The sequence below is a fragment of the Cervus elaphus genome, chromosome 22 (assembly GCF_910594005.1).
Source record: "Cervus elaphus chromosome 22, mCerEla1.1, whole genome shotgun sequence".
Lineage (NCBI taxonomy): Eukaryota > Metazoa > Chordata > Mammalia > Artiodactyla > Cervidae > Cervus > Cervus elaphus.
The window spans coordinates 53,239,231-53,264,077 of NC_057836.1; the positions used below are offsets into that span (position 1 = coordinate 53,239,231).

Here is a 24,847-nt window from a genome sequence, read left to right on the forward strand (position 1 = left end):
TGGGTCATACAAATAGCAAAGGTGTAAGACCTGATATAATTAAACCTTGTTGAGGTCTTGGTTATTAGGCTGAAGTTAAAGGTTGAGTTTTAAAATCCAGTGGTCTTATATGTAATTACCATTTGCTCCATTGTGCTATTGTATGAGTTTATTGTCCTTATTTTTTTAAAAGCATACATGGGTCTTGTTGAAATTTTTTGTTTAATTAAATGTTTTGGACGTTTTGTAATTAATGTATTTTGCAGATGGATGTGTATATGTATATACATATTTACACACAACATATGTGCACTTGTGTACACTTGACGCTGTCATATAACTGGAGTAACCTAAAGAATTTGGGGATATTTTACTTCAGCATTTGAAAGAGATTTAATTTACATTTGAATTATCTAGGGGAAAAACCTTAATATATAATTTATATTCTAATAATCATGAATACTGAAAGATTTTTTTTATTTATTTACACTTCAGCAGAGATATGCAGACATAAAATTGATATCATTCAGTTAAGGAACTTACCCTTAGTGCTAACATATAGTAAGTCACTAAGTAGACTTACTGTAAATGTCTAGGTTGATAGAAAAACCAAGAACTATATACAGACAGTCTTGGCTTTGCAGTTAAATGAAGACAGGATTCTAGCTTGGACGAGTTACTGTTTACATTGTACCATGCAAAGTTGAGAACTGCCTGTATGATGAAATCATTTTTATCCAAAAAGGCCATTCCCCGTTATTCTTCATTATAAGTAGTATTTATAATCTTAACCAGTCTGTGGAGAATGTTAATAATTCCATCAGTAGCTGAAATATATATAAACATAATTTTGTTTGAGAAATGAGCTTCTCTTCCACAAATTCTCCAGGCCTTGCCTTAAGAGATGTTAGAATAGCCATATCCACTTAGAACAAGATTATTCAACGAATGAGAAGTATAATTGTGTAGATGGTATAGATAACCTAGAAAATCGATTTTCTGTCCACTGGAGTTGAACAGTTGACAAGTCAAATAGCTTTACTAGCTTTATTAAAAGTTTTATTAAAATAATAGGTCCATCAATAATTCATGTTTTGTATCCACACTCAAGGGACAAGTAAAGCAGAATTTTAATTTTTAATGCCTTGAATATATTTGCACTTTTGCGGGAACAATATAGTGTTGACATTACATGTAACTTCCTCTGCAGTCATATTTAAGTATTTGTAAATATTTGAAAACATATATCCTATAATTAAATTATTGGTATTTAAATTTAGAGATATGATTTTTTTCTGATATTGTTTGCTTTAGAATAATAAAAAGAAACATCCCTTTTAAGTAACATGATGGACCCCTTTTGTGAATTGTCTAAAGATTTATACACCATGCTCTCTACAGCAGAACAGTTTACAAGACTCTGGACCACAGGAAAGTGAAGTAACACCAGAAAATATCTTAACTGTAGCCAAGGATCCAAGATATGCCAGATATCTCAAAATGGTTCAAGTGGTAAGCTGATTTGGTCTGTCTTCTCTGTCTTGCAGCCTCCTTTGAAATTCTTAACCCTGGAGGTTTCATTGTTATTTCAATCTGAGAAAACTGCTAAACCAAGTGACCTCAAGTTTTCTGTCCTCTTACTTCTTTCCTGTTTAATGAATGCCCTGATAAAGAGTAAGCAAAAGTCAAGTCTTTCTAATTAAAACTGATCTCACACTTCAAATTAGTATAGTTTGATATAGATTTATGTGAACTTTCTGCCTTTCATAATCTTTGCAAATCTTGGATGTATCAGATAGAAGAATGAAAGTGAATTATTCACTTAGTACATCATATAACTTTAGCTTAATTTCCTATATTCTAACACATGGGTTTTTGTGTATTTTTATTCTGAATTTCACATATCAATAGTTTGGTTCACAGAAAAGAGCATAAGTTACTTGGCCATATAAAGTAATGCTTTTAATATTATGACTTGAGAATGGGTAATTTTTCTAAGAAATCATCATTACCATGGTATGATGCAAAAAAAATATAATACAATATTTGCTGTTTTGTAACAGCAGAAGTTAGTTTCTTTTCATTCCTGTAGAAAGTCCTATTATAGTAGTGGAAGGAGCTGACTGTCCTTTTTCAGTTGGTCAAAAAATTAATGCTTTTGTAAAATTTTGTTATCAGACACAAGAAGTATACTAATGTTAAATAAGAACAGTTTTGCTGACCTTGGCATTATTTATCACCAAAATAATTTAAAAACAAAGACTATCTGACAACCAGAAAGAGTAGATTGGCTTATTTAGAAGCTACAGTGGTGACAATGGAGAGAAGAAAGTACATTCACTTTTTCCAGATGTCAGAAGAAATGGCTTTATCACTTTCAGAATTCTTCATTGATAGTCAAAACTCTGGGTTTTAGACTTTGGGGAGAAAAAAGCAGACTTCGGGGTGAAAATATATAAATTTTTTAAACTAATAAAATGGCACTAGTTTGAGTGTGAATCATGATGAATGAATTTTTAAAACGAACCAATGAAAGCTTAAGCTAAGCTTAAAATATGAACTGTTAAAAACTATGTCTTTGACTCTTTCAAACAAAAGATGAAAAGTTTCAGAGTAACTGTGAAAGGCTTTTTATTTAGTCTCTTCTTGCCTAACTGATATAATTAGGAAATAGTAAAATCTACTTTGTATCTGTAAGACTACATTGAAATATTTAATAAAAGACCACATCTTAGGGTAATTGTTATATTCTTAATACATTGCCTCAGATTTTACAAGAACTTGAGAAACTCTCATTCTCCTTTTTCAGTATAAATTCATTGTCCATTTATTCCACAAATATTTATTAAACACTTGTTCTAAAGTACCATATTAAGTATTATCTAGATTTGTTTAGCCAGCTAAGGTTTCCAGACAGCACTTGACATTTTTATTTTTGTTAGTAATTACTTAGAAAATTTTCATTGCTTTTCAGAATCTCATATATAACATATATCATATGTTTGTATGTATATCTGTAATGGGTTCTTTACGTATTCATTCTTCTAATCATGTAGCTTGTCATCTCACTAGGAAAAACAGCCAAAGTCCTTCACAGGCCTGTGAGATCCTATACAATTCAGCTCCCTTATTACCTTTTTAATCTCTTATCTTCACTCACTGTGCTCCAGCTCTACGGGCCTCCTTGGTATTCCTTAAATAAATCCATGAACAGTTGCCTAACTCAGGGCCTTTGCATCTGTTCTCTCTCCCTGAAACACTTTTCCCAAATATCTTTATCATTTTTTCCTTCTCTTACTTCAAATATTTGCAGAAATATTACCTTCTTTCTGGTCCCACTCCCTTGACTCCTTCCCAACTGTATTTTTCTTCATATGACCATCCAATTACAGGCAAAATACTACATACTTTACACACATTATTGGTGTCCCTCCTGCTTCTAGAATATAAACTCCACAAGGGTGGGAAATTTTTTGTTTACTTTGGTGTTCCCAGTTCCTAGAACCACAGCAGGTACATAGGATTTACCTATGAGTGAAAATGAAATGCTGCTTTAACCTTTGATAGGTTTTGGTGATAGATTACTTTTTTTACAGTAGCTCAGTGGTCTTTAGAGTAAGAAACTTTCTGGATAGAGGTTGTTAGTTCCCACCCATTAAACGAGAATTTCTGCAGTTGGGACTTGGAGCCAGAGCATATGTGTTTTGGAAAATGCTCTTCTGATTAAGAGCTGTTTAAAAATATTTTACACTGTTTTATAACATCATTCAAGTAATTTTTATCTAAAAACATTTAAGAAGCAATAAATTGTTGTTTTTCTTATTTTTTAAACTATTTTTTAAAACTATAGTTTTTTAAACTATCTTATTCTATAGTGGCACCTGGCTCTTAGCTCAAGCCCATCCCTTTTGTTTGGTGTGGCCATGAGCAGGAGTTTAATTTCTTCTGCCTGAGTTCTTTTGCTGTTCTCAGCCCAACATTCTTGATTTTAGTCCTCTGCCTCCTCCTGCCTTTGGTATGGGTGTTTCTAATTCCTAAACACTTCCAGGGTTCTGGAAGTGCTGCTGCTTTGTGGTATCCTCCTCTTCAGGCACATGGACTTGGCCTGCCTTTGCTCTGCTAAGTCATCATTCTTTTATCTGCTTTTAATTTCCATTTATTGTGGTTCATGGATGCCTCTTAGTCAATAAAATTGGAGTTTGTGTTATTTCTTTTTTGCCTTAGTATTTGGGGGTAATAATTTTCAAGAAGAAAGCAGGGACCAACATCTTTGCTTTGAAATTATAAGTTCATCCAAGTTAAATTTAATTTTATTGTTTTTAGTTCATTGTGCCAACCTGTATCCCAGAACCTTATTACCCAACTTTTGTATCCTATTGCTCCCTGCCCTACATTTCATTCTTCAGACAAAACCACAGAACTTTCTCAATATAAGCTCCATGCTTTTCCACCTCTGAATCTCGATCCTCCTCTTGATCACTACCTGTCCAAATTCTACTCATCTGACGTGTTCATATGAACACTTTAACTAAATTACCCCAAATCCTGAACCCACTGACATATAAAGCCAGAGGTGATGTCTCCCTTCATTTATCTGTTCAACCACTTTATCCGTGTTTTTTTAATCACTGCATATCTTGTTCCTTGATAATTTAAAAATACTTTTATCTACTGTGTTGAAAAGAAAATCATGAGCAAGAGTCCTATGCCTTGACCGATCTTCATAGTCACTTTAACACCTTGCCTATAAGGTTGCTCAATCGATATCTGTTTTTTGTTGTTGTTCTTTTTTATTTTTGTTTGACCACACTGAGTGGCATGTGGGATCATACTTCCCTAGTCAGGGATCAAGCCAACACCTCCTGAAGTGGAAGTGTGGAGTCTTAACCACTGGACCACCCCGGAAGTCCCGGTATTTGTTGAATGTACTGTTCTATCCTGCGTATTAACTCTTTCCCAATTTGTATCCCCTGGAAGTGTATAAAAAAAAAAAAAAAGGACTATTTTTTCAAGTTATTGATTTTAAATATTTTATAGAACCAAACCAAAAATAGACCCTCAAGGTTGATGTGAACCTTCCGATCATTACTCTTCAGATGACAGTTACTAAGCTATCTATAAATCCGCTATTTTTCCTTTCTCCTAGGACTATCATGAGTGACCTTCAAAATATCCAACTGCAGATGTAGCAACTTGTTTGACAGAGCCCAGAACTGTCTTTCATTGGCGTGGTCACTAGATTTCTTGTCACTTCTGCATCATCATTCAGTTCTGGCTTTTTGTTTAAACTTAAGTATGAAATCGTTAAATCAGTTCCTCTCATTGCTTCCTTTGTTGAAGGATGCAATTTTCAACAGAGTAACTTAGGAGTCTGTCAGATGCTCTGATTTGAACAAACTTAAAGCTGCCAGTACATGTAAAGAGCTAATGTCACCCGCCCATCATGGTTCTGTCTTATCCTTGTGTTTGTTTGCAGCCTGTTTGAGGAAAACTTGACCTAAATCCTCCATCTGATCAGGGGACCAAAAAGTACATCCCCTCTGGTAATACATCCTTTACCTCCTTTTAACTTAGCTTGGTGATTCCTTTATCCCTTGTTCAAGAATCTCTGTGTAGTTTATATGAATAGGTTTAAAGGTATTTTGGTTTAAAAGTATCTTCTGCCTTCCATTATATAACATTGTAACATACTCTTTTCAAATGTCAGTTGCCATTCATGAATTCCTTCCCACTAAGTGTTAGTCCCTGAAATTTACTTACTTTGAAATTTCAAGTTTGCTATGTACAAATACACACACACACACAACACACACTTCTTTTTAGGTGGTTGGATTTGTTTTCTGTTTGTTTATATCTCTTAACTTGGTAGTTCTACTTTATTTTTCTCTCTTATGATGTTGTTATTGTTCATAGTCTCAGAGTTTTAGTTGAGGAATTTTCTTATCCTTTGATTTCAGTTTAAAGCCCCTTGATCATACCTGTGGGTCTTGGCTAAGCATAATTTTGGTTCTTCTAAATTACTTAACACTTTTCCAGGGGTATAATCATTCTAGAGTCATAAGTCATCCCCTAAAATATGATTCAGCAACATGTGCATAGCTAGTTGTGTTTCCTTTATCATTGTCTTTACAAAACTATAGCTTTGAAGTAAATACCACCCTTCTTTAGAAAATACCTCACACAAGCGGAGAAGAGTCATTACAGACCCCTTGCAATCCGAGGCATTGAACCCTTCAGTTTCTGTCATTAGCATGGGAATAATCTAGATAGCTTTGTATCTCTGTTCTCAAGGATAGTAAATGACCTTCCTAAACACTTGTTTATTCTTCCAAGATGATTCAGTTCCTTGACAGTGACTGAGAGCAAGGAATATAAGAAAGAAAAATAAATTTGATATAAGAGCTTAACCCCAGCTAATTCTAGAAGATAACTTTACTAGAAATTGTCTTATCAATACTGGAAAATGTTTCACTTTCCCAACAAGATTGTAGATTTTCATTAAAATGCCCATTTTTTTCTCAGCTTCTGAGAGTAAGATTTTCTTGCTACCCACTTACTAAAAATTTAGTTATTAACATAGAGAAAGACCATATCAGCATAATTCATCAAATGAGTTTTGTCTTATTGTTATGATCTTAAGTATTTTGTCACTCACCATACACATTTCTACATGTTATCAAAGCTGAATTTTAGAAGCCTGCATTCTGGAATTTAAGGGATTGTTTGTGTCAAAAAAAGGGAAGGAGAGCATGGTCTGCAGAAAACCTGTCTTCCTGAAAATCTCTATATACCAACAGTAAAAAAAAAATATATACTTGTAAGATCCCCAAAATAACCATTCTGTGCTCAAAAGGGAGTTAACGGTGCCCCCAAGACACTGATAGGAGGGCAGTGATGTGATTTCTTCCGGTTTTAATTGTCTTCATATTTTTGTCATTTAAAATTTGACTGCTGCACCGTAAGGGGTGTCTTTTTTTTTTTGTAAATTAATTTATTTATTTTAAATGGAGGCTAATTACTTTACATTATTGTGGTGGTTTTGCCATACATTCACAGGAACCAGCCAGGGGTGTACATGTGTCCCCCATCCTGAACCGCCCTCCCACCTCCCCACCATCCCATCCCTCAGGGTCATCCTAATGCACTGGCCCGGAGTGCCCTGTCTCATGCATCTAACCTGGACTGGCGATCTGTTTCACATATGGTAATATACATGTTTCAATGCTGTTCTCTCAAATCATCCCACCCTCGCCTTCTCCCACAGAGTCCAAAGTCTGTTCTTTACATCTGTGTCTCTTTTGCTGTCTTGCATATAGGGTCATCATTACCATCTTTCTAAATTCCATAGGTATGCGTTAATATACTGTACTGGTGTTTTTCTTTCTGACTTACTTCACTCTGTTTAGTAGGCTACAGTTTCATCCACCTCATTAGAACTGATTGAAATGCATTCTTTTTAATAGCTGAGTAATATTCCATTGTGTATATATGTACCACAGCTTTCTTATCCATTTGTCTGCCTATGGACATCTAGGTTGCTTCCATGTCCTAGCTATTGTAAACACTGCTGTGATGAACATTGGGGTACACGTGTCTCTTTCAATTCTGGTTTCCTCAGTGTGTATGCCCAGCAATGGGACTGCTGGATCATATGGCAGTTCTATTTCCAGTTTTTTAAGGAATCGCCACACAGTTATCCATAGCAGCTGTACTAGTTTGCATTCCCACCAACAGTGCAAGAGGGTTCCCTTTTCTCCACACCCTCTCCAGCATTTATTGCTTGTAGACTTTTGGATAGCAGCCATCCTGACTGGCGTGTAATGGTACCTCATTGTGGTTTTGATTTGCATTTCTCTGATAATGAGTGATGTTGAGCATCTTTTCATGTGTTTGTTAGCCATCTGTATGTCTTTTTTGGAGAAATGTCTGTTTAGTTCTTTGGCCCATTATTTGATCGGGTTGTTTATTTTTCTGGAATTGAGCTGCAGGAGCTGCTTGTATAATTTTGAGGTTAATTGTCAGTTGCTTCATTTGCTATTATTTTCTCCCATTCTGAAGGCTGTCTTTACACCTTGCTTATAGTATCCTTTGTTGTGCAAAAGCTTTTAAGTTTAATTAGGTCCCATTTGTTTATTTTTGCTTTTATTTCCATTACTCTGGGAGGTGGGTCATAGAGAATCCTGCTGTGATTTACATCAGAGTGTTTTGCCTATGTTTTCCTCTAGAAATTTTATAGTTTCCGGTCTTACATTTAGATCTTTAATCCATTTTGAGTTTATTTTTGTGTATGGTGTTAGAAAGTGTTCTAGTTTCGTTCTTTTACAACTGATTGACCATTTTTCTCAGCACCACTTGTTGAAGAGATTGTCTTATCTCCATTGTACATAAGCAGTGTCTTATACCTGTAATCCCACATATACTGTTTCTCATCTTTTCCCAAAATCTTAATGCTTACTAGGCCCTCAACCCTCTTGTAATCTTTTCTTTTCCTTCCTTCCTGTATTATTACTTAGAACCATGCTATTCTCTCTCAGAAGACAGTGAGTGTGTTTCTCAAGCTCTTTCAGCTTCTTCATTTGTATAAAAGTTTGAATTTGCTGACTTCCAATGTAGTGACCACTTGGAAGACACAGGAAATCCTATAACTTACAAACATGAACTTTTAAAAACAATTTCAAGCTTTCTGGGTATCAAGATGGACTACAGTCTTTTCTGGATTTCTTTGCCAGCTACCCTGAAAACTTCCTCTTCCTGGGCCCTAGATTTCTCCTGGAGTGTGCTGCTTTTATATTAATATTGGCCTTGCTTCTCTTGTCACGTCTTTGTAAATCCACTTTAGAGATGAGGTAATTAAAACCAAAGCCAACAAAGTCTTTCAAAAATCACAAGTACCAATGCACAGGGAAATAAGCAGTACCTTGCTTTTTAGTCTCATTCGTTTTTTCTTTCACCCCTGGGTTACTACCTTCTGTGAGATACAAGAAGGACTACGGTTCCAGGAAGCAGTTACCTCTGAGACCATTCAGATGCCTCCGAGGACACCCAGATCTTTACTTCTGGATGCATCATGCTATACTTTCTTAGCTTTGTCATGCAATCCCATGTGACTGTATTCTGACCATATTTCCTCTTAAGATCTCAGTCCCTTCATTCATAAAACAATATCTAAAGTTCTTTCTAGATTTTTGACCCATTAATTGATCTCCAAATTGGATCTCATTATTAACAAATGTTCCTGGAACACCTGCTGGCCTTTTCTGATTTTTTTTTTCCTTTTAAAGCAAGACTTTTGCACAAGATTTTTCAGTGAGTAATACTGTTGTGTTCCAAATGTGGCAGATAATTGATTCTGATTCAATGTTTGTTGTCATAATAGTGCAGCACAAGTCTTTACCAAATTACATATTGCATTTATAACTTAACTGGAATTGTGTGCCTAGATCACTTTTCCAACAATTCCCCCCTTTTTTACTGGCAGAGCTTGGTGAATACTTTGCCAGTAATAAATTGTTCATTGGGAAAATCCGACTTCCACATTAAGAAGCTAATGACTTGTATTTTTTGAAACCATATTTGCCAAAACAGTCTCTTCGGACACTTAGTTTTTTTTTTAAGCTCTGTTTTCTTTGGCTGGCTTAAAATGTGAATTGAATAATCTCCTTGGTTCTGGTGGTTCTGATGCATCTGTTGCCAGCATGGTGTTGGCCTGGGGAAATGTGACTTCCATTATCTAAGGAAAGCATCTCCAACTGATTCTTAAAATGTGCATCAAGAAATTATACACCTTGGACCTGGGGAAACGAATCAAGCATAAAGTAGAATGGTTTTTAGGTAAGGCATAGGTTTTTAAGAGTGATTCAGGGCTTTAAAACCTCGTTTATGATATGACCTCCATGTGACTTCCCATGGTGTAGAGAGTTCTCCAGGATAGGTTTCTCATCACTGATTAGCAAAATAGTCAAAAGGAGGAGCTGCTGGTTCACGTGAAGTCAGAGGTATGGAAAGCACTGTTGGCAGATGTAGTTTTAACAACTCTATGCCACTTTTTAAAATTTTTTAATTCTGCAGGTATTTTAATATGTGTTTTGTTTCCTTTATAATAGCTAAAGTTTACTGATCAGTATCAAGGTCAATATTTTTTGATTACATGAAGGTTTAGGGGCAGACGGTCTTCTCTGGTGTTTTAGCATCACACTATCCATTGAAGGGAAAAGCTGGGAGGGACAGCGACTGATTACCCACACATTTGAATGTAGATAAAGAAAAGATAAAAGTGAACATATTTGTCTGTTTAATTGTGTAATTTAGCCAACTTTGAAACTGGAAAAGGGAAAATATTTTTCCTTCCCAGTTCCATTTCCATTTGACTGTAATTGAAAGAAAGAAGCAAAGGTTAGCAGAATAATAAACCGCATGAGTAGTAACTTTGAGTTGACGTAACTGGAACTCAGGGCTTTCCAGGTGGCTCATTGGTAAAGAATCCACCTGCCAGGGCAGGAGACGGTTTGATCCCTGGGTCGGGAAGATCCCCTGGAGAAGGAAATGGCACCCCACTCCAGTGTTCTTGCCTGGGAAATCTCACGGACAGAGGAGCCTAGCGGACTATAGTCCATGGCGTCTATAGGCAAAGATTCAGACACAGCTGAGCACGGGGCATGCACTATGGAACTCGGTGACCAGTTATCCTGCTTCCTTTACATTCTGTCTTTCATCAAGCATAAGAGAGATTGGATAAAGATTTTCCCTAAGCTAATGTGACAATTAGCTGCCAATGGAGAGCCCCTGAGGTAACAACCCATGCTTGCCATGGCCTGAGTAATTAGAAAACCTAGAAACTGGTACTTTTCATTGTATTTGGCAAAAAAAAAAAACAAACACTACTGAAGTTACTTACTCTCTGCTAAAGTCAGTGAAGCAGCCTCTAAGGAAACCACATGTAAAGAATTATCTTGCCAGTTTTCCAGATTATGATTTTTCAGTATTTTGGCTGTCTTTTGAATCCTTCCCATGTTGTCTTGACATCAAAAGTTTGGAAGGTCAGAACCAGTCTTGCCATGTACACATTTAACGTTAAGAAATTTTGCTTTTATGATGTATTTGCTCTTATGTTTATTCCTTGCTATTTTATTTTCTTACATGTTTTTGTTAGAGCAGTAAACAATAATACTGCTAAATTCAGGTTTGAAATTTCTTGCTTTTCCTTATGTGTTTGTTTTCCTGAGAACACTGAAGGGAATGCATGTAGTGGGCAGACTACTAAGTTAAATGGTTGTCAGTATCCATTTGGTGATTCACCTGCCTGATGCTTATCTGTTTCTTATATAATCTTCACTAATACCACTTTTGCCCATAACCATACAGCTCAGAATGTTAATGCTTGCATATTTTTTCATTATAGCTATCCTTGTGTAGCCTTCAGTTGCCATGAAAGGATTGATTTCAATAATTTCTTTATGGGAACTAGTTGTTTAACCATAACTATTTTTATATGGTGCTTATAATCTCTAGAAATATATACATATTTTGAACTGTATACTTCAGGGGGTTTTAGAATTCTCAGTCATATTTAATGAATGGTCACAGATCAACAAGCTGATCTATACAGATGCCTGTCTCCTTTAGAGTTGTAGAGGGGTATTTGGCTGCTGTATGAATTCTTTGTTTTTTAGTAATGTATCAGATAATTTGAATTAACGTAAATAAAAACTTTTTAAAGGAAGAAGAAGTGCCACATAAGAGAATTGGGAACACAAAATAATCTTTTAAAAATAATTGATAAGGTAATAAATTTAGGATGCTAAATTTGTCAAATCAGTTTTTCTTAACAGTGGATATGAAAAGATTATATTTCTGTAAGAATTTATTCTCCACGTCATATTTTGTATCTTCAGTCTCATAAGTAAAATAATTTAGGTAATGTGTGGGACAGCTTATCTGAAATAGTCCTTTCAGATTTAATTCTTTGCTTCAGTTTATTTATTTTGCTAAGCACCAATAACTTTACTTCATCTGCCTTACATTCATTGTAACACCATAATAGTGCACAAAAGGAAGAAAAAGAAGTAGAAGCAAGCAATCTAATACGGGGGGAGAATTTTTAGAGGATAAGCTTAAGGTAGTTTTAAATTTAGTAGGAATTTCCTTTAAAAAATTTTTTAGGGATTTCTTTTAAGTGACGTATAAATGGGAAACACTAAAGACCAGGGGATTTAGCAGAAAAATATTTTTATCTTTTGACTTCATATCTTTCATTCCAACTAATGTAAACAACTCCTTAACTCTTATGATATGTGGCAGAAAGAACAGTACACCACGATTAAAGTTCATAAGGAGGCTTTTAAAGATTTACTAAGAAGGACAGTTTTTATACTTGCTGAAATGTGTGGTATGGTTCTTTTACTCTGAAACCAACTGTAATTTGGGTAATTTTTTAGTTACCCAACTTTGATTTCCCCATCTATGTTTTTTCCTGCTGACCACCTCTGACAGAAGTAAGGGCCCTCACATAAAAGTTTTACAGATTGGTAAGGAGGAAATAATAGTAATGTAAGTTAAGTAGTTGCTTACTCTTTTTAGAAATATTGTGATTTTCACCTTAACTATAAAGAAGTTGTCTGTCTGAGATGTGTAAATTAATGGGAGAAAAAGTAAAGACCAGAGAAGCAAATGAGCTTTAGTTACTAAATGGGCTCACCTCAGGTGGGATAGTGTCATAGAGGTTTTAGAGACCATCAACTTGAGGAAGGCTTTTTTTTTTTTTAATTTTTAAAGTTTATTTACTGGCTGTGTCTTTGTCATGCTGTATGGGATCTTTATTTGCGGCATGTGGGATCTAGTTCCCTGACCTGGAATCAAACCCAGGCCCACTGCACTGGGAAATGGAGTCTTAGCCACTGGACCACCAGGGAAGTCCCAGGAAGGCACTTTTAGTACCATACTCTTAACAAGGATCTCAGCATAAGCATTCACAAGGAGGTGGTCAGTCCTAGTATAGAAGATAATTTGTCTTGAATTGATCACATCATTTGTGAGTTAATTTTTTGGTAAGTGTTATGCTACCGTTTGGAGAAAATGCTAATATGTTAACTGTATGTTAAAGTAGATTTTAAAATACTGAATTTTATTGGGGAAAAAATGAAAGTTATCTTTTCCTTTACCTGAAGATATCTACCTCTTTTGTATTTATCTTAATACTGCAATTTTTAAAAAAAATTTCCAGATGTACATATATTTTACCAAAGTTTTTCATAATATAAGACAGAATCCTAACTTCTCTTTTCTTGTTCTTTTCCTAGCCCAAGTTCACAAATGACTTTCATTCAGTTGGTTGGTTAGACCATGTTTTGATGACCAATTGATTGAATTCCCTTCATTGTGGTTCTGAACCCACATAGAATGCCTCATCTTTGTCATCTTCCTTTGACTGCATCACGAGGAGCATTGAATGAAAGACTCCTGACACACTAATTCAAACACATTACCACTATCAGACTATTCGAGAGTAAATATTCTGTGATTTTGATCAGTAGAATATCCTTTTATAACTACTAAGAATTCTACTATGTATAGCTTTTGTTACCATATTTGCAGATATTTCATTGAGTCCTTTTTAATAGGCATATATAATAATAAGTTTTCAAAAACTGAACAGGAGTCCATCTGAATTTATTACACTTTTAAGCAACAAATTCCAAAATGATTTGCTATAGAAATTCTTTTGAAGTTTTTAATTCCTAGAAAGCAAAAGTATAATTAAATTTAGAAAATGCTATTAATACACATTTCAGAGAAGAAATATCATTTGAGTGAAATTAGGGATTGTAGTGTAGCTGATATTTATAATGGAGTTATAACATTAATTGACCTAACAAAGCAAGACTTCAAATTATAGATAGATATTATCATTGCATTATAATGATGGGGGGAAAATGAGTCTTCCACAGAGTACTCTGAAATCAACAATTATTTGAGTAACTACAAAGAAAACACCATGTGCTTTTTTGGTCATTACACCTAATAGGTATCATATTACAGGAATATCCTGGGGGAAAATCAACACATGAGGAAATTGATACAGCTGTATTGTGAATTATCTTATGATAATAGATCCCTCAGTTTTTGAAATAATTTCTTTAAGGGTTTTTCTCGATAGGCATTTAGGTTAACTTTAGTTCGCATTTCTAAAAGCTATAGATGGAACTGCGAAAGTATTTATTTTATGAATGAAGTAATAATAACTGCCTGGCCCTTGGTCATCATGGTTGGTGTCATTTTTGTCCATTTTATCATGTGATTTGTTCTTACATCTTTAAAGATATCTGGTGGGCAGTCAGTGAGAAACACTTTCTCACTGGGATAATAGTCACTTGAGATAGTCACTAAAAAAGGAATTACTCTTTAGCACCATAGAAACCACTGTATTTAGGGCTAGTCAAGATTTGTGAGCCTCTTTTTTGACCACATTTTTAGGTTCAAATTAATGACCCATGGTGGCAGCAGTATGAGAGTTAAAATCAGTGTCAGCATTTTCTAAATCTGTACGTCATTAGAAATGAAGCTTGCTTTTTTTTAGATAGCCATCATCCATTTTACACTGATTAAGAGATTTATTTAAATAAATTTTATATCCCTTCATGAAAAGCTTTCACAAGGAGATAATTGGGCATGTAACTGTTTTTATGTTATGATTTGTTCAGTAAACATTTATTATCTATTATAGAGGCTATTTCACCTAAAATTTTTCTTCTAAATGTAATACCTTATATTGCATATAATGGAATATAGATATTTTAAATACAGCACTATTGAAAATCAGAAGGCAAAGGAATGGTTGAGTCCATTTACCTAAATTAAAATTTAAGTGAACACAGCTTGATTGGAGGACTGGCTGCTTTTTTCCAACCCATAGCATGTTTTCATTTCCTACTCACTCCCTCTTCTTTCCAATAACAAAAAGTACCATCCACCTATCAACTCCATAGATCCTTATTGTTTACCTAAATAGGAGATAGCATATATTCCATCTTTCATAACTGAATTGTGTGAAGTTTGCTCTGCATTCGGTTATTCTTTTGATGAATTTGTAGGAGAGAAAGTGGTCTCCCGGTCCTACTCCTCCGCCATCTTGGCTCCTCCCCCTGTCATAACTGAATTGTGATACAGGCTCATAAACTGAGAGGAAAAAACTTGAAAATACGCATATTATTATTTTTAAAAAGGAAAGTCATTTATTTCTGTTAGATTGAGTAAGAGGGTTTTTTCCCCCTCCCTCTTCTAATCTGATACCATAGGAGAATTTCAACAGGATTTATAAAGGAATTTAGTATCTTGGTTTTCATTAACATAATAATAAATAGATGTAAATACTGGCAGTCCTATAAGCCTCCAACAGTTTTTGTGATATAAGAAAGTAGTGTTTAACTATTAGTATTGCCATCATAATTTCATTAGTGTGGCTTCTTTACACACTTTCTCCAGTGACGCAAATACAGACATGATTTTTTGGAACCTCAGGCTTATGGCTGCCTTCTCTCTTCTTCATTACTTATGTTGGACAAACTACTATTATCACTTGCCAAAAATAATCCCACAGTTCAGTAGACTTCAGTTTTGAGGTCTCTCACGTCCTCCTTAGACCACCAGTAGCTTTGTCTTTTGGAGATCAGAAATTGGATGCTTCTTTTTGGTGTCTAACAAGCCAGACTCTGTTTCTTAAGCTCTAAGGAAGAATATAGCAAAACAACATTTTCTAAGCAACATCTCTGGAAACATAGCAGCAAATCTCTTTGGAATAGATCGTTTGGAGCATAGGCCAAATTATTTTTATATTGCGCTTTAATCAGATTTGTATTAAGGTAATGATAATAGTAAAGCCTTTAATATAGGGTAAGATAGTTATATGTATTTTTCTTTATAGTCATACACAGAAATGACTAAAGATGCACCAAATTTTGGTAATATCTGTATTCTCCTGATGTAACCAGTTTTAAGAAACTAAGGATAAAATACAGAGCTTACAGACTCAGGCTTCTCTTATTCTTATACTGTAACCATTTCCATGAAACTAATGTTAAAATAGGAAGCTTTTCTAATTTTACAAACTTCCCTGTTCTCCAGTTCTCCCTTTCCACCCCCTGCCTCCCCTCTCCAATCCCGTACACAGTTTCTCTGCTATATTTTAGGAAACTTTTTTTTCAATCCTCATTTCTCCTCCCTTCTGTTTTCTCGGCTTTATAACTTGTTTATATAACCTTTCCAATGATATCCTGTGGATTATGCTAAATTATAATAAATAAATCATGTAGTTGAGTTTCAAAAACCTTATACCATCAAACCATAGTTAATAAAAACTGTGAGAGTTTTTTTAAAGTATGACCTTAACTCTGGTCTTTTCCCATTTCTCCCTAGCACTTCAGTGTTTTTTTATGCAATGTTTCAAACTCCTAATTTTCCCTGTTATACGAAAGAGTTGAGTGGCATTTAAATTATCAAGTAAAAATTTCCAAACTTGTTTTTCAAGTGGCCAGCTTTCTCCTCTACTGTTAAGTAATTTTTTATTAAAAAGTTATTATGAAGTACATTTTATTTCAAAATCTTTCAAGTCTTAGCTCCAGGTAGTATATTTTAAAGTGGTGCAAATTTTAATCTTGAGCATACTTTATTCCAAATGTTAGAGTGTTCACACTGGATACCCTAAAGCAAATAATTGCTTTTTTCTCCCTATCTTTTGTTTATCCTTAAACCTTATAAGCTAGCAAAAGATCCAAAATTTTATCTTCTATCTCCTTTGTCTTCTAAACCTACCATATTTTCACTTTGCAGAATACCTTAAAGATTGCCCCATGGAACAGTATTGTTTTGAGAAGTATGGTTTTGAAGAGAATTCTACAGTGATGCTATTTATTTTCATCCACCTAGTATTTAGGATGCATTAAAGTATCTGTTGCCATCAGAGTCTTAATAGATTAAGTTTTACAAATTTATAATATAAAACATAGCAGTTACGAAGGTGAATATGTAGATGGGCCTGTAAATGGCAGCCTTGCCTCTTCCACAAGAGAGTCGTCCTGGTAACTTGTGAATCTGAAGCCTTTGCTTTCCCAGCCTCCTCTAACCTAGCAAGCTGTAGAGACCTCAACTTTTTCTCCTCCATAGCCAAAATAAGAGATTATAGTTGTAGAAGGCATCTCTGACTCTTGCTACAGCTCTCTTTTCTGGGCTTTTTTTCTTTATAAGTAAGGATTAAATTTTTAATACATTATTTGATTTTAAAAATAAGGATTGTAATTAAAAATAATTTGAACTTAATTTGGCAAGATCTGTCCCACTTCTTTCCCATTCTATTGTTTTCCTCTATTTCTTTGCATTGATCTCTGAGGAAGGCTTTCTTATCTCTCCTTGCTGTTCCTTGGAACTCCATTCGAATGGGTATATCTTTCCTTTTCTCCTATGCCTTTCGCTTCTCTTCTTTTCACAGCTATTTGTTAAGGCCTCCTCAGACAGCCATTTTGCCTTTTTGCATTTCTTTTTGTTGGGGATGGTCTTGATCCCTGCCTCCTATACAGTGTCACAAACCTCTGTCCATAGTTCTTTAGGCACTCTGTCTGTCAGATCTAATCCCTTGAATCTATTTCTCACTTCCACTGTATAATCGTAAGGGATTTGATTTAGGTCGTACCTGAATGATCTAGTGGTTTTCCCTACTTTCTTCAACTTAAGTCTGAATTTGGCAATAAGGAGTTCATGATCTGAGCCACAGTCAGCTCCTGGTCTTGTTTATGCTGACTGTATAGAGCTTCTCCGTTTTTGGCTTCAAAGAATATAATCAGTCTGATTTCAGTGTTGACCACCTGGTGATGTCCATGTGTAGAGTCTTCTGTTGTGTTGTTGGAAGATGATGTTTGCTATGACCAGTGCATTCTCATGGCAAAACTCTATTCTGTTAGCCTTTGCCCTGCTTCATTCTGTCCTTCAAGGCCAAATTTGCCTGTTACTCCAGGTATTTCTTGACTTCCTACTTTTGCATTCCAGTCCCCTATAATGAAAAGAGAAGAGATCTCTTCAAGAAAATTAGATACCAAGGGAACATTTCATGCAAAGATGGGCTCAATAAAGGACAGAAATGGTATGGACCTAACAGAAGTGAAAGATATTAAAAAGAAGTGGCAAGAATACACAGAAGAACTATACAAAAAAGATCTTCATGACCCAGATAACCACAATGGTATGATCACTCACCTGGAACCAGATATCCTGGAATGTGAAGTCAAGTGGGCCTTGGGAATCATCACTATGAACGAAGCTAGTGGAAGTGATGGAATTCCAGTTGAACTATTTCAAATTGTTAAAGATGATGGTGTGAAAGTGCTACACTCAATATGCCAGCAAATTTGGAAAACCCAGCAGTGGCCAGGACTGGAAAAGGTCAGTTTTCATTCCAATCCCAAAGAATGTTCAAACTACCGCACAATTGCACTCATCTCACATGCTAGCAAAGTAATGCTCAAAATTCTTCAAGCCAGACTTCAACAGTACTGAACCATGAACTTCCAGATGTTCAAGCTGGATTTAGAAAAGGCAGAGGAAGCAGAGATTAAATTGCCAACATCCATTGGATTATTGAAAAAGCAAGAGAGTTCCAGAAAAACATCTACTGCTTTATTGACTACGCCAGAACCTTTGACTGTGTGGATCACAACAAACTGGAAAATTCTTAAAGAGATAGGAATACCAGGCCACCTGCCTGCCTCCTGAGAAATCTATATGCGGGTCAGGAAGCAACAGTTAGAACTGGACATAGAACAACGGACTGGTTCCAAATCAGGAAAGGAGTACATCAAAGCTGTATATTGTCACCCTGCTTATTTAATTTATATGCAGAGTACATCATGAGAAATACTGGACTGGATGAAGCAGAAGCTGGAATCAAGATTGCTGGAAGAAATATTACTAACCTCAGATATGCAGATGATACCACACTTACGGCAGAAAGTGAAGAAGAACTAAAGAGCTTCTTGATGAAAGTGAAAGAGGAGAGTGAAAAAGTTGACTTAAAACTGAACATTCAGAAAACTAAGATCATGACATCCGGTCCATCACTTCATGGCAAGTAGATGGGGAAACAATGGAAATAGTGACAGACTTTATTTTGGAGGAGCTCCAAAATCACTGCAGATGGTGACTGCAGCCATGAAATTAAAAGACACTTACTCCTTGGAAGGAAAGTTATGACCAACCTAGACAGCATATTAAAAAGCAGACATTACTTTGCCAACAAAAGTTCATCTAGTCAAAGCTATGGTTTTTCCAGTAGTCACGTATGGATGTGAGAGTTGGACTATAAAGAAAGCTGAGTGCTGAAGAATTGATGCTTTTGAACTGCGGTGTTGGAGAAGACTCTTGAGAGTCCCTTGGACTGCAAGGAGATCCAACCAGTCCATCCTGAAGGAGATCAGTCCTCGGTGTTCATTGGAAGGACTGATGCTGAAGCTGAAACTCCAATACTTTGGACACCTGATGCAAAGAACTGACTCATTTGAAAAGACCCTGATGTTGGGAAAGATTGGAGGCAGGAGGAGAAGGGAACGACAGAGGATGAGATGGTTGGATGGCATCACCGACTCAATGGACATGAGTTTAAGTAGAGTCCAGGAGTTGGTGATAGAAAGGGAGGCTTGGCATACTCCAGTCCATGGGGTTGCAAAGAGTCAGACATGACTGAGTGACTAAACTGAACTGTACCACTCCCATGATATGGTCATTAACTTTGAAATCTCTGCATATTAAATTTATAATCCATTTCACTCTCATATTTTTTATATACTTGCCTGGATCTCAGTATATATTTATTGGGTGAAATGTAAGATAAAATGATAAAATCAGCCTTTTGGAGAGAAATACCTATATTTGTTCTTTAAAATATTTTTGAAAGAAGCTTATGTATAATAGATTATTTGAAAATGTATATATATTTCTAAGTCTTTGTGTTTATTTGTTTGTTTTTAATTTATTCCTGTCCCCTCTTTAAGACTCACCTCAGTGAATTCTTTGCTGGTTCGTTCTTAGTCTTCCTTTCCTTGGATCTCACCTTGCCCATTGTGCAGATCTCTGTTACCAATTTTATGACTGTATTGTGATCATCTTTTTAACACATCTATTAGACTATACTCTCTGATGGCAGGGGCTGATTATGTCTTTATTTTCTCATCATAAAGCACTGCGTTGCCATTGTGGTGTTAAACCCTGAGGTGTGGGATTGTGATATCGGAATTCTACTGCTAACCCCAGTAAAGTTATTTTCACCCTGTAAGATCCCTGAGACCAGAAAACACATAAGGAACAACTGCAGAAGAAAGCAGGGGAGCCTTATCTAGGCTAGTGCCCAGAAACTTGCGGGTAAGGCTCCGTGAAATTGGACTGGGGTGGCCTCTTCTATACATTAAGCTCAACACTGAAGGCCACAATTGACCAGTGAGAAGGGAGGGCCGGGGGGGAGAGCGCACAGCAGCACTGGGAGGCGATCGAGACTTTCCCTGTGGGCCCTGGCTCGGCCCGCCCTCTCTGCCGTGTGGGGTGGAGCAGCATGAGGGAGAGGGTCCCCACCATGGGTACCACCTTTTAAAGCATGCTGACCCCACGTACTTTTGAAGGTTATACAATCCAGGTCCTCAGATTTAACACATCAGATTAGTGTTTCCTCATCTGTTGGGAAAGCAGGGGAATTGACAAAGAGACTTGATTGCATCTGCTCCCCTTGGAGTTGTATAAGTGAGCTTTCAATAAATGTTTATATCAAATCAGTCCCCTTTTCAAGTAAATTTATATTTATTTCTGACATATCCTCTTCTGTTTTGATGTTCTTATCCTGAACTTTGAAATTCACATGTTCTCAATATTTTTGTGACTTACACATTTCTAGTACTATCATTACATTGTGTTTGTATTGGTATCGAGACGATATATAATGTAACCCCAGAAGAGTTCTTGAATTCTGTTTGACCTTTGTGTGTAATGTGTCCAAATGAAATTGGACCGTTTGCTTACGAAAGGAACATTGACATAGCTATACTTAAGAGGAGAAGGCCCTGAAATCTTGATTTGAAAAGACATTTATTCATATCGTTAAGTGTTCATGGCACCATCCTGGCCAAGGCCTTAATCATTTGACTTATCAGTGTTTTCTTCTTTTTGGTGATATAAGAAGAGTGAGAATATGATATCTGGCCTCTATCCAGCAGAATCAGTAATGGATAAACTCAAATGATTTAATTTGGGCTTATGTGGTATTGGATAGCACTGATTCCATTAAGTCAGTTAAAATATATACCTTATTAGATTATTCAAGTGCTATGCACATATTAATATAAAAGCAAAAATAAGAGCTATTTAAAATAAGGAACCACATAGAGGAGGCCTTTATTCTGGCTTCTATATTTTTCCAGTTTTATTGAGAAATAATTGACATACATCATTATATAAGTTTAAGATGTATGATGTTTTGGTTCACTTTTATCTTGAAATGATTACAACAATAAGTTTAGTTAATATCCACAACCTCATATAGCTGCAATATAAGGGAAAGAAAAAAGTTCACTTGTAATGAAAATTCTTAGGATTTACTGTTAGATGGCCGAGACAGTAAAGAATCTGCCTGCAGTGCAGGAGACCTGGGTTCGATCCCTGGGTTGGGAAGATCCCCTGGTGAAGGGAATGACTACCCACTACAGTACTCTTGCCTTGAGAATTCCGTGGACAGAGGAGCCTGGTGGGCTACAGTCCACGGGGTTGCAAAGAGTCAGACACGACTGAGTGACTGACACTCTCATTATATCATACATGAGTATTACCAGTAGTCATCCTGTCGTACATTACACCCCTAGTCCATATTTATGTATAGCTCTTACTAGTTTGTACCTTTTGACCGTCTTCCTCCACTTCCCCCGCCCCTCCTCTCTGGCTCGGGGACCACAAGTCTGGTCTCTTTGTCTAGGAGTTTGGCTTTTTGTTTGTGTTTAGATTCCACATGTTAGTGAGATCATACAGTATTTGTCTTTCTCTGTCTGATTTATTTCACCTAGCATTATGCTTTCAGAATCCACCCATGTGGTCACAAATGGTAGGATCCTGTTGGTTTTATGGCTAAGTAATATTCCGTTGTGTGTGTATGTATATACACTCTTTATCCATCCATCCTTCAGTAGCCATGTTGGTTGCTTCCACGTGTTGGCTATTGTAAATAGTGCTGGTGTGAACATGAGGATGCAGACATTGGTTCCAGTTGGTGTTTTGGGGGTGTTTTGGATATGCTGTCAGAACTGGAATTGCTGGACCATGTGATAGTTCTTTTCATTTTTTTTAGACTTATATACTATACTGTTTCCCACAGTGGTGTACCAGTTTACCGTGTGACTAACAGTGTGCAGGGTTTTCTTTTTTCCGTATCCACACTAGCATTTGTTATCTTCTTTTAATCATGGCCATTCTAACAGGCATGAGGTGATATCTCATTGTGACTTTAATTTGCATTTCTCTAGTGGCTAGTGATGTTGAGCTTCTTTTCATGTATCTATTGACCATTCATATATCTTCTTTGGAAAGATGTTTATTCAAGTTCTTTGCCCATTTTTTATTTGAATTATTATTTTTTTTTTTTGCTCTTGAGTTCTATGAATTCTTTATATATTTTAGATATTAACTTCTTATCAGGTATATGATTTACAAATATTTTTCCCATTTCATAGGTTGTCTTTTCACTTTGCTGATGGTTTCTTCTGCTGTGTAGCTTTTTAGTTTGATGTAGTCTCACTTGTTTACTTTTTACATTGTCTCTTAATCTTTAGGTATGATTTCTGTAAAACCACTACTTAAGACCCAAGTCAAGGAGCTCTCTGTGTTTTCTTCTGGGAGTTTCATGGTTTTGGGTCTTACATTTAAGTCTTTAACCCATTTCAAGTTAGTTCTTATGGGTGGTACAAGATAGTGATCAAGTTTTATTCTTTTACCTGTGAATATCTAATTTTCCCAGCATAATTTATTGAAGAGACTCTGTTCTCCACTGAGTATTCTTGGCTGCCTTGTCCAAAGTTAGTTGCTTGGGTTTATTTCTGGGCTTTCAGTTCTGTTCCATTGGTTTATTTGTATGTCTTATGATGGAGGCGTGTTTAATAATTGAATTATCTTGTGTTCTTTGCTTAGGGTGTTCCAGTGATGGCAATAAGAAACAAAATGATATCGGAAGGACTAGACCCAGATCTTCTTGAGTAAGTAGTTCTTCTGATACAGTGATATTACTATCAAGGTGTTGAATTTACTAGTCATCATAAAAACATTTCAAGCTCTATATATGTTTTTCTTATACATTGTTTTATGGTCAAGGAAACCTCCTCCACAAATAGTGTGTCTGCTATGTTTAAAAAGTGAAAAATCTGTGCTATGCTATACTACTAAAATTAGCCTTAAAACATTTTAGGAGTATTTTCAATAAATTGGTGATGAACCTGTATATGCAAAAGAGATAGAAATTGATGACGTTTTTGTTGCACTGCAGTAGTGTTCACAAGAAGCATTGTTCCTTTTCTTTCTGTGCTGCTTTTTTTCTCCCTCCCTCCCCATCCTCTTTTCTTTTTTTTTTTTTGTTTTTTTTTTTTTAAAACAAGCCCTGACCAGTTTTATTAAAGGAAAATTGTACATGATTTACTTTTCACCAGTCTGTTCTGGCATGCTTCTAATAATATCAGAATCACCTGGATCAATGATAGCCAGTGTGCATACTCTGTAGTATTTTCCACATGCTGTGCCCAATTCAATATTATTGCCACTGTAGTGATGGACACCAGTTTTGGCCAACATGGCGTAATACTCTATTTCAGATTTCCTCAAGGCTGGGCAGTTGTTGGCGAGGATGACCAGTTTCGCTTTGCCTTGTCTGATCATTTTCAGAGTCTGTTTGTACCCCAGCACGTACTTTCCACTTTTCATAACCAGCTGGAGCCTAGAGTTGATGGACTCCAGTGACTTTTTCGTCTTCTTTGCGGCCACCATCTTCCTGCTTTAGATGCGGGACGCCCCCAACCAAGAGCAGCCGCCAAGATGGCCGGGGAGCGAGAAAGGCCCATCCTCTTTTCTTAATTTGTTGTTGTTCAGTCACTCAACAGTTTTTTATGTATCTGTATAAGACCTTAGTGTATAGGAAATTTACTTTACATGATCTAGGCTGAGCCAGATGGGAAAATAAATAGAGTAACTCTAAGTGTATAGTAATGGTTATTATGGAACTAGATATTGTTTGTGTGAGTTTTATAAAAAAATTTTTTGAAAAATGCTGAAAAGTTGTGGCTCAGAAATTTGACAGTTATTTATTCCATCCAGGCAAACCTGGCTACACAGTTCATCCTGGATAAGATATATCTTAATGGATTATTCAGAACTGTCCTCTTTTGCAAGTATCTTTCCAGTTTCGGGGTTTTTGTTCACCACGATGTATTTAGCTGTGTATTTAGCTAACTGTATTTATTTAGCTCCAGGCATTCATACTGTACTAGCAGGATACTTTGGAATTCTTCTTCTTGGCTCTGAGCCCTTCAAGAAAATGTATGCATTTTTTTTTCATGTATACAATCTTTTTCTCATTTTATCTTTCAAAATATGAAATTTAAAAACATTTTTTGAAGTCTAGAAGAACAGATCTCCTGCACGTATCTCCATCTAGTATATATTTCAGTAGCAAGCAGTTCAAGTACAATGGTATGGATTGGTAATTTGAACTAAACATCTCCAGGATATTTGGCATTTGTTCTGGAAATTGTTTCTGACACACTTTAAAAGCAGATGGATTGTGACACATACTTTAATGTGAATTGAACATATGGGT

General features: G+C 35.9%; 2 protein-coding genes across 3 annotated transcripts in view; one reads left to right on the plus strand and one right to left on the minus strand.

Moving 5' to 3' along the window:
• Positions 1 to 24,847, plus strand: part of WASHC3 (WASH complex subunit 3) — a 56,370-nt gene that overhangs the window by 11,057 nt on the left and 20,466 nt on the right. Inside the window, exons 5-6 of one of the 2 annotated variants that reach the window (XM_043881381.1) lie at positions 1,381 to 1,491; positions 23,173 to 23,237. In XM_043881381.1, the coding sequence (XP_043737316.1) occupies positions 1,381 to 1,491; positions 23,173 to 23,237 (176 nt within the window). The remainder of the gene's footprint in view (positions 1 to 1,380; positions 1,492 to 23,172; positions 23,238 to 24,847) is intronic. The other variant, XM_043881382.1, reaches the window with a different exon arrangement.
• LOC122680230 (60S ribosomal protein L30) lies at positions 23,594 to 24,096 on the minus strand. The gene has a single exon (XM_043881383.1). It carries the CDS (start codon positions 24,016 to 24,018, stop codon positions 23,671 to 23,673), a length of 348 nt encoding a protein of 115 aa, XP_043737318.1. The 5' UTR covers positions 24,019 to 24,096; the 3' UTR covers positions 23,594 to 23,670.

Bases quoted from the DNA above. Each gene is read 5' to 3' on its own strand.
- LOC122680230 (XM_043881383.1), bottom strand. From the start codon at position 24,018: ATGGTGGCCGCAAAGAAGACGAAAAAGTCACTGGAGTCCATCAACTCT.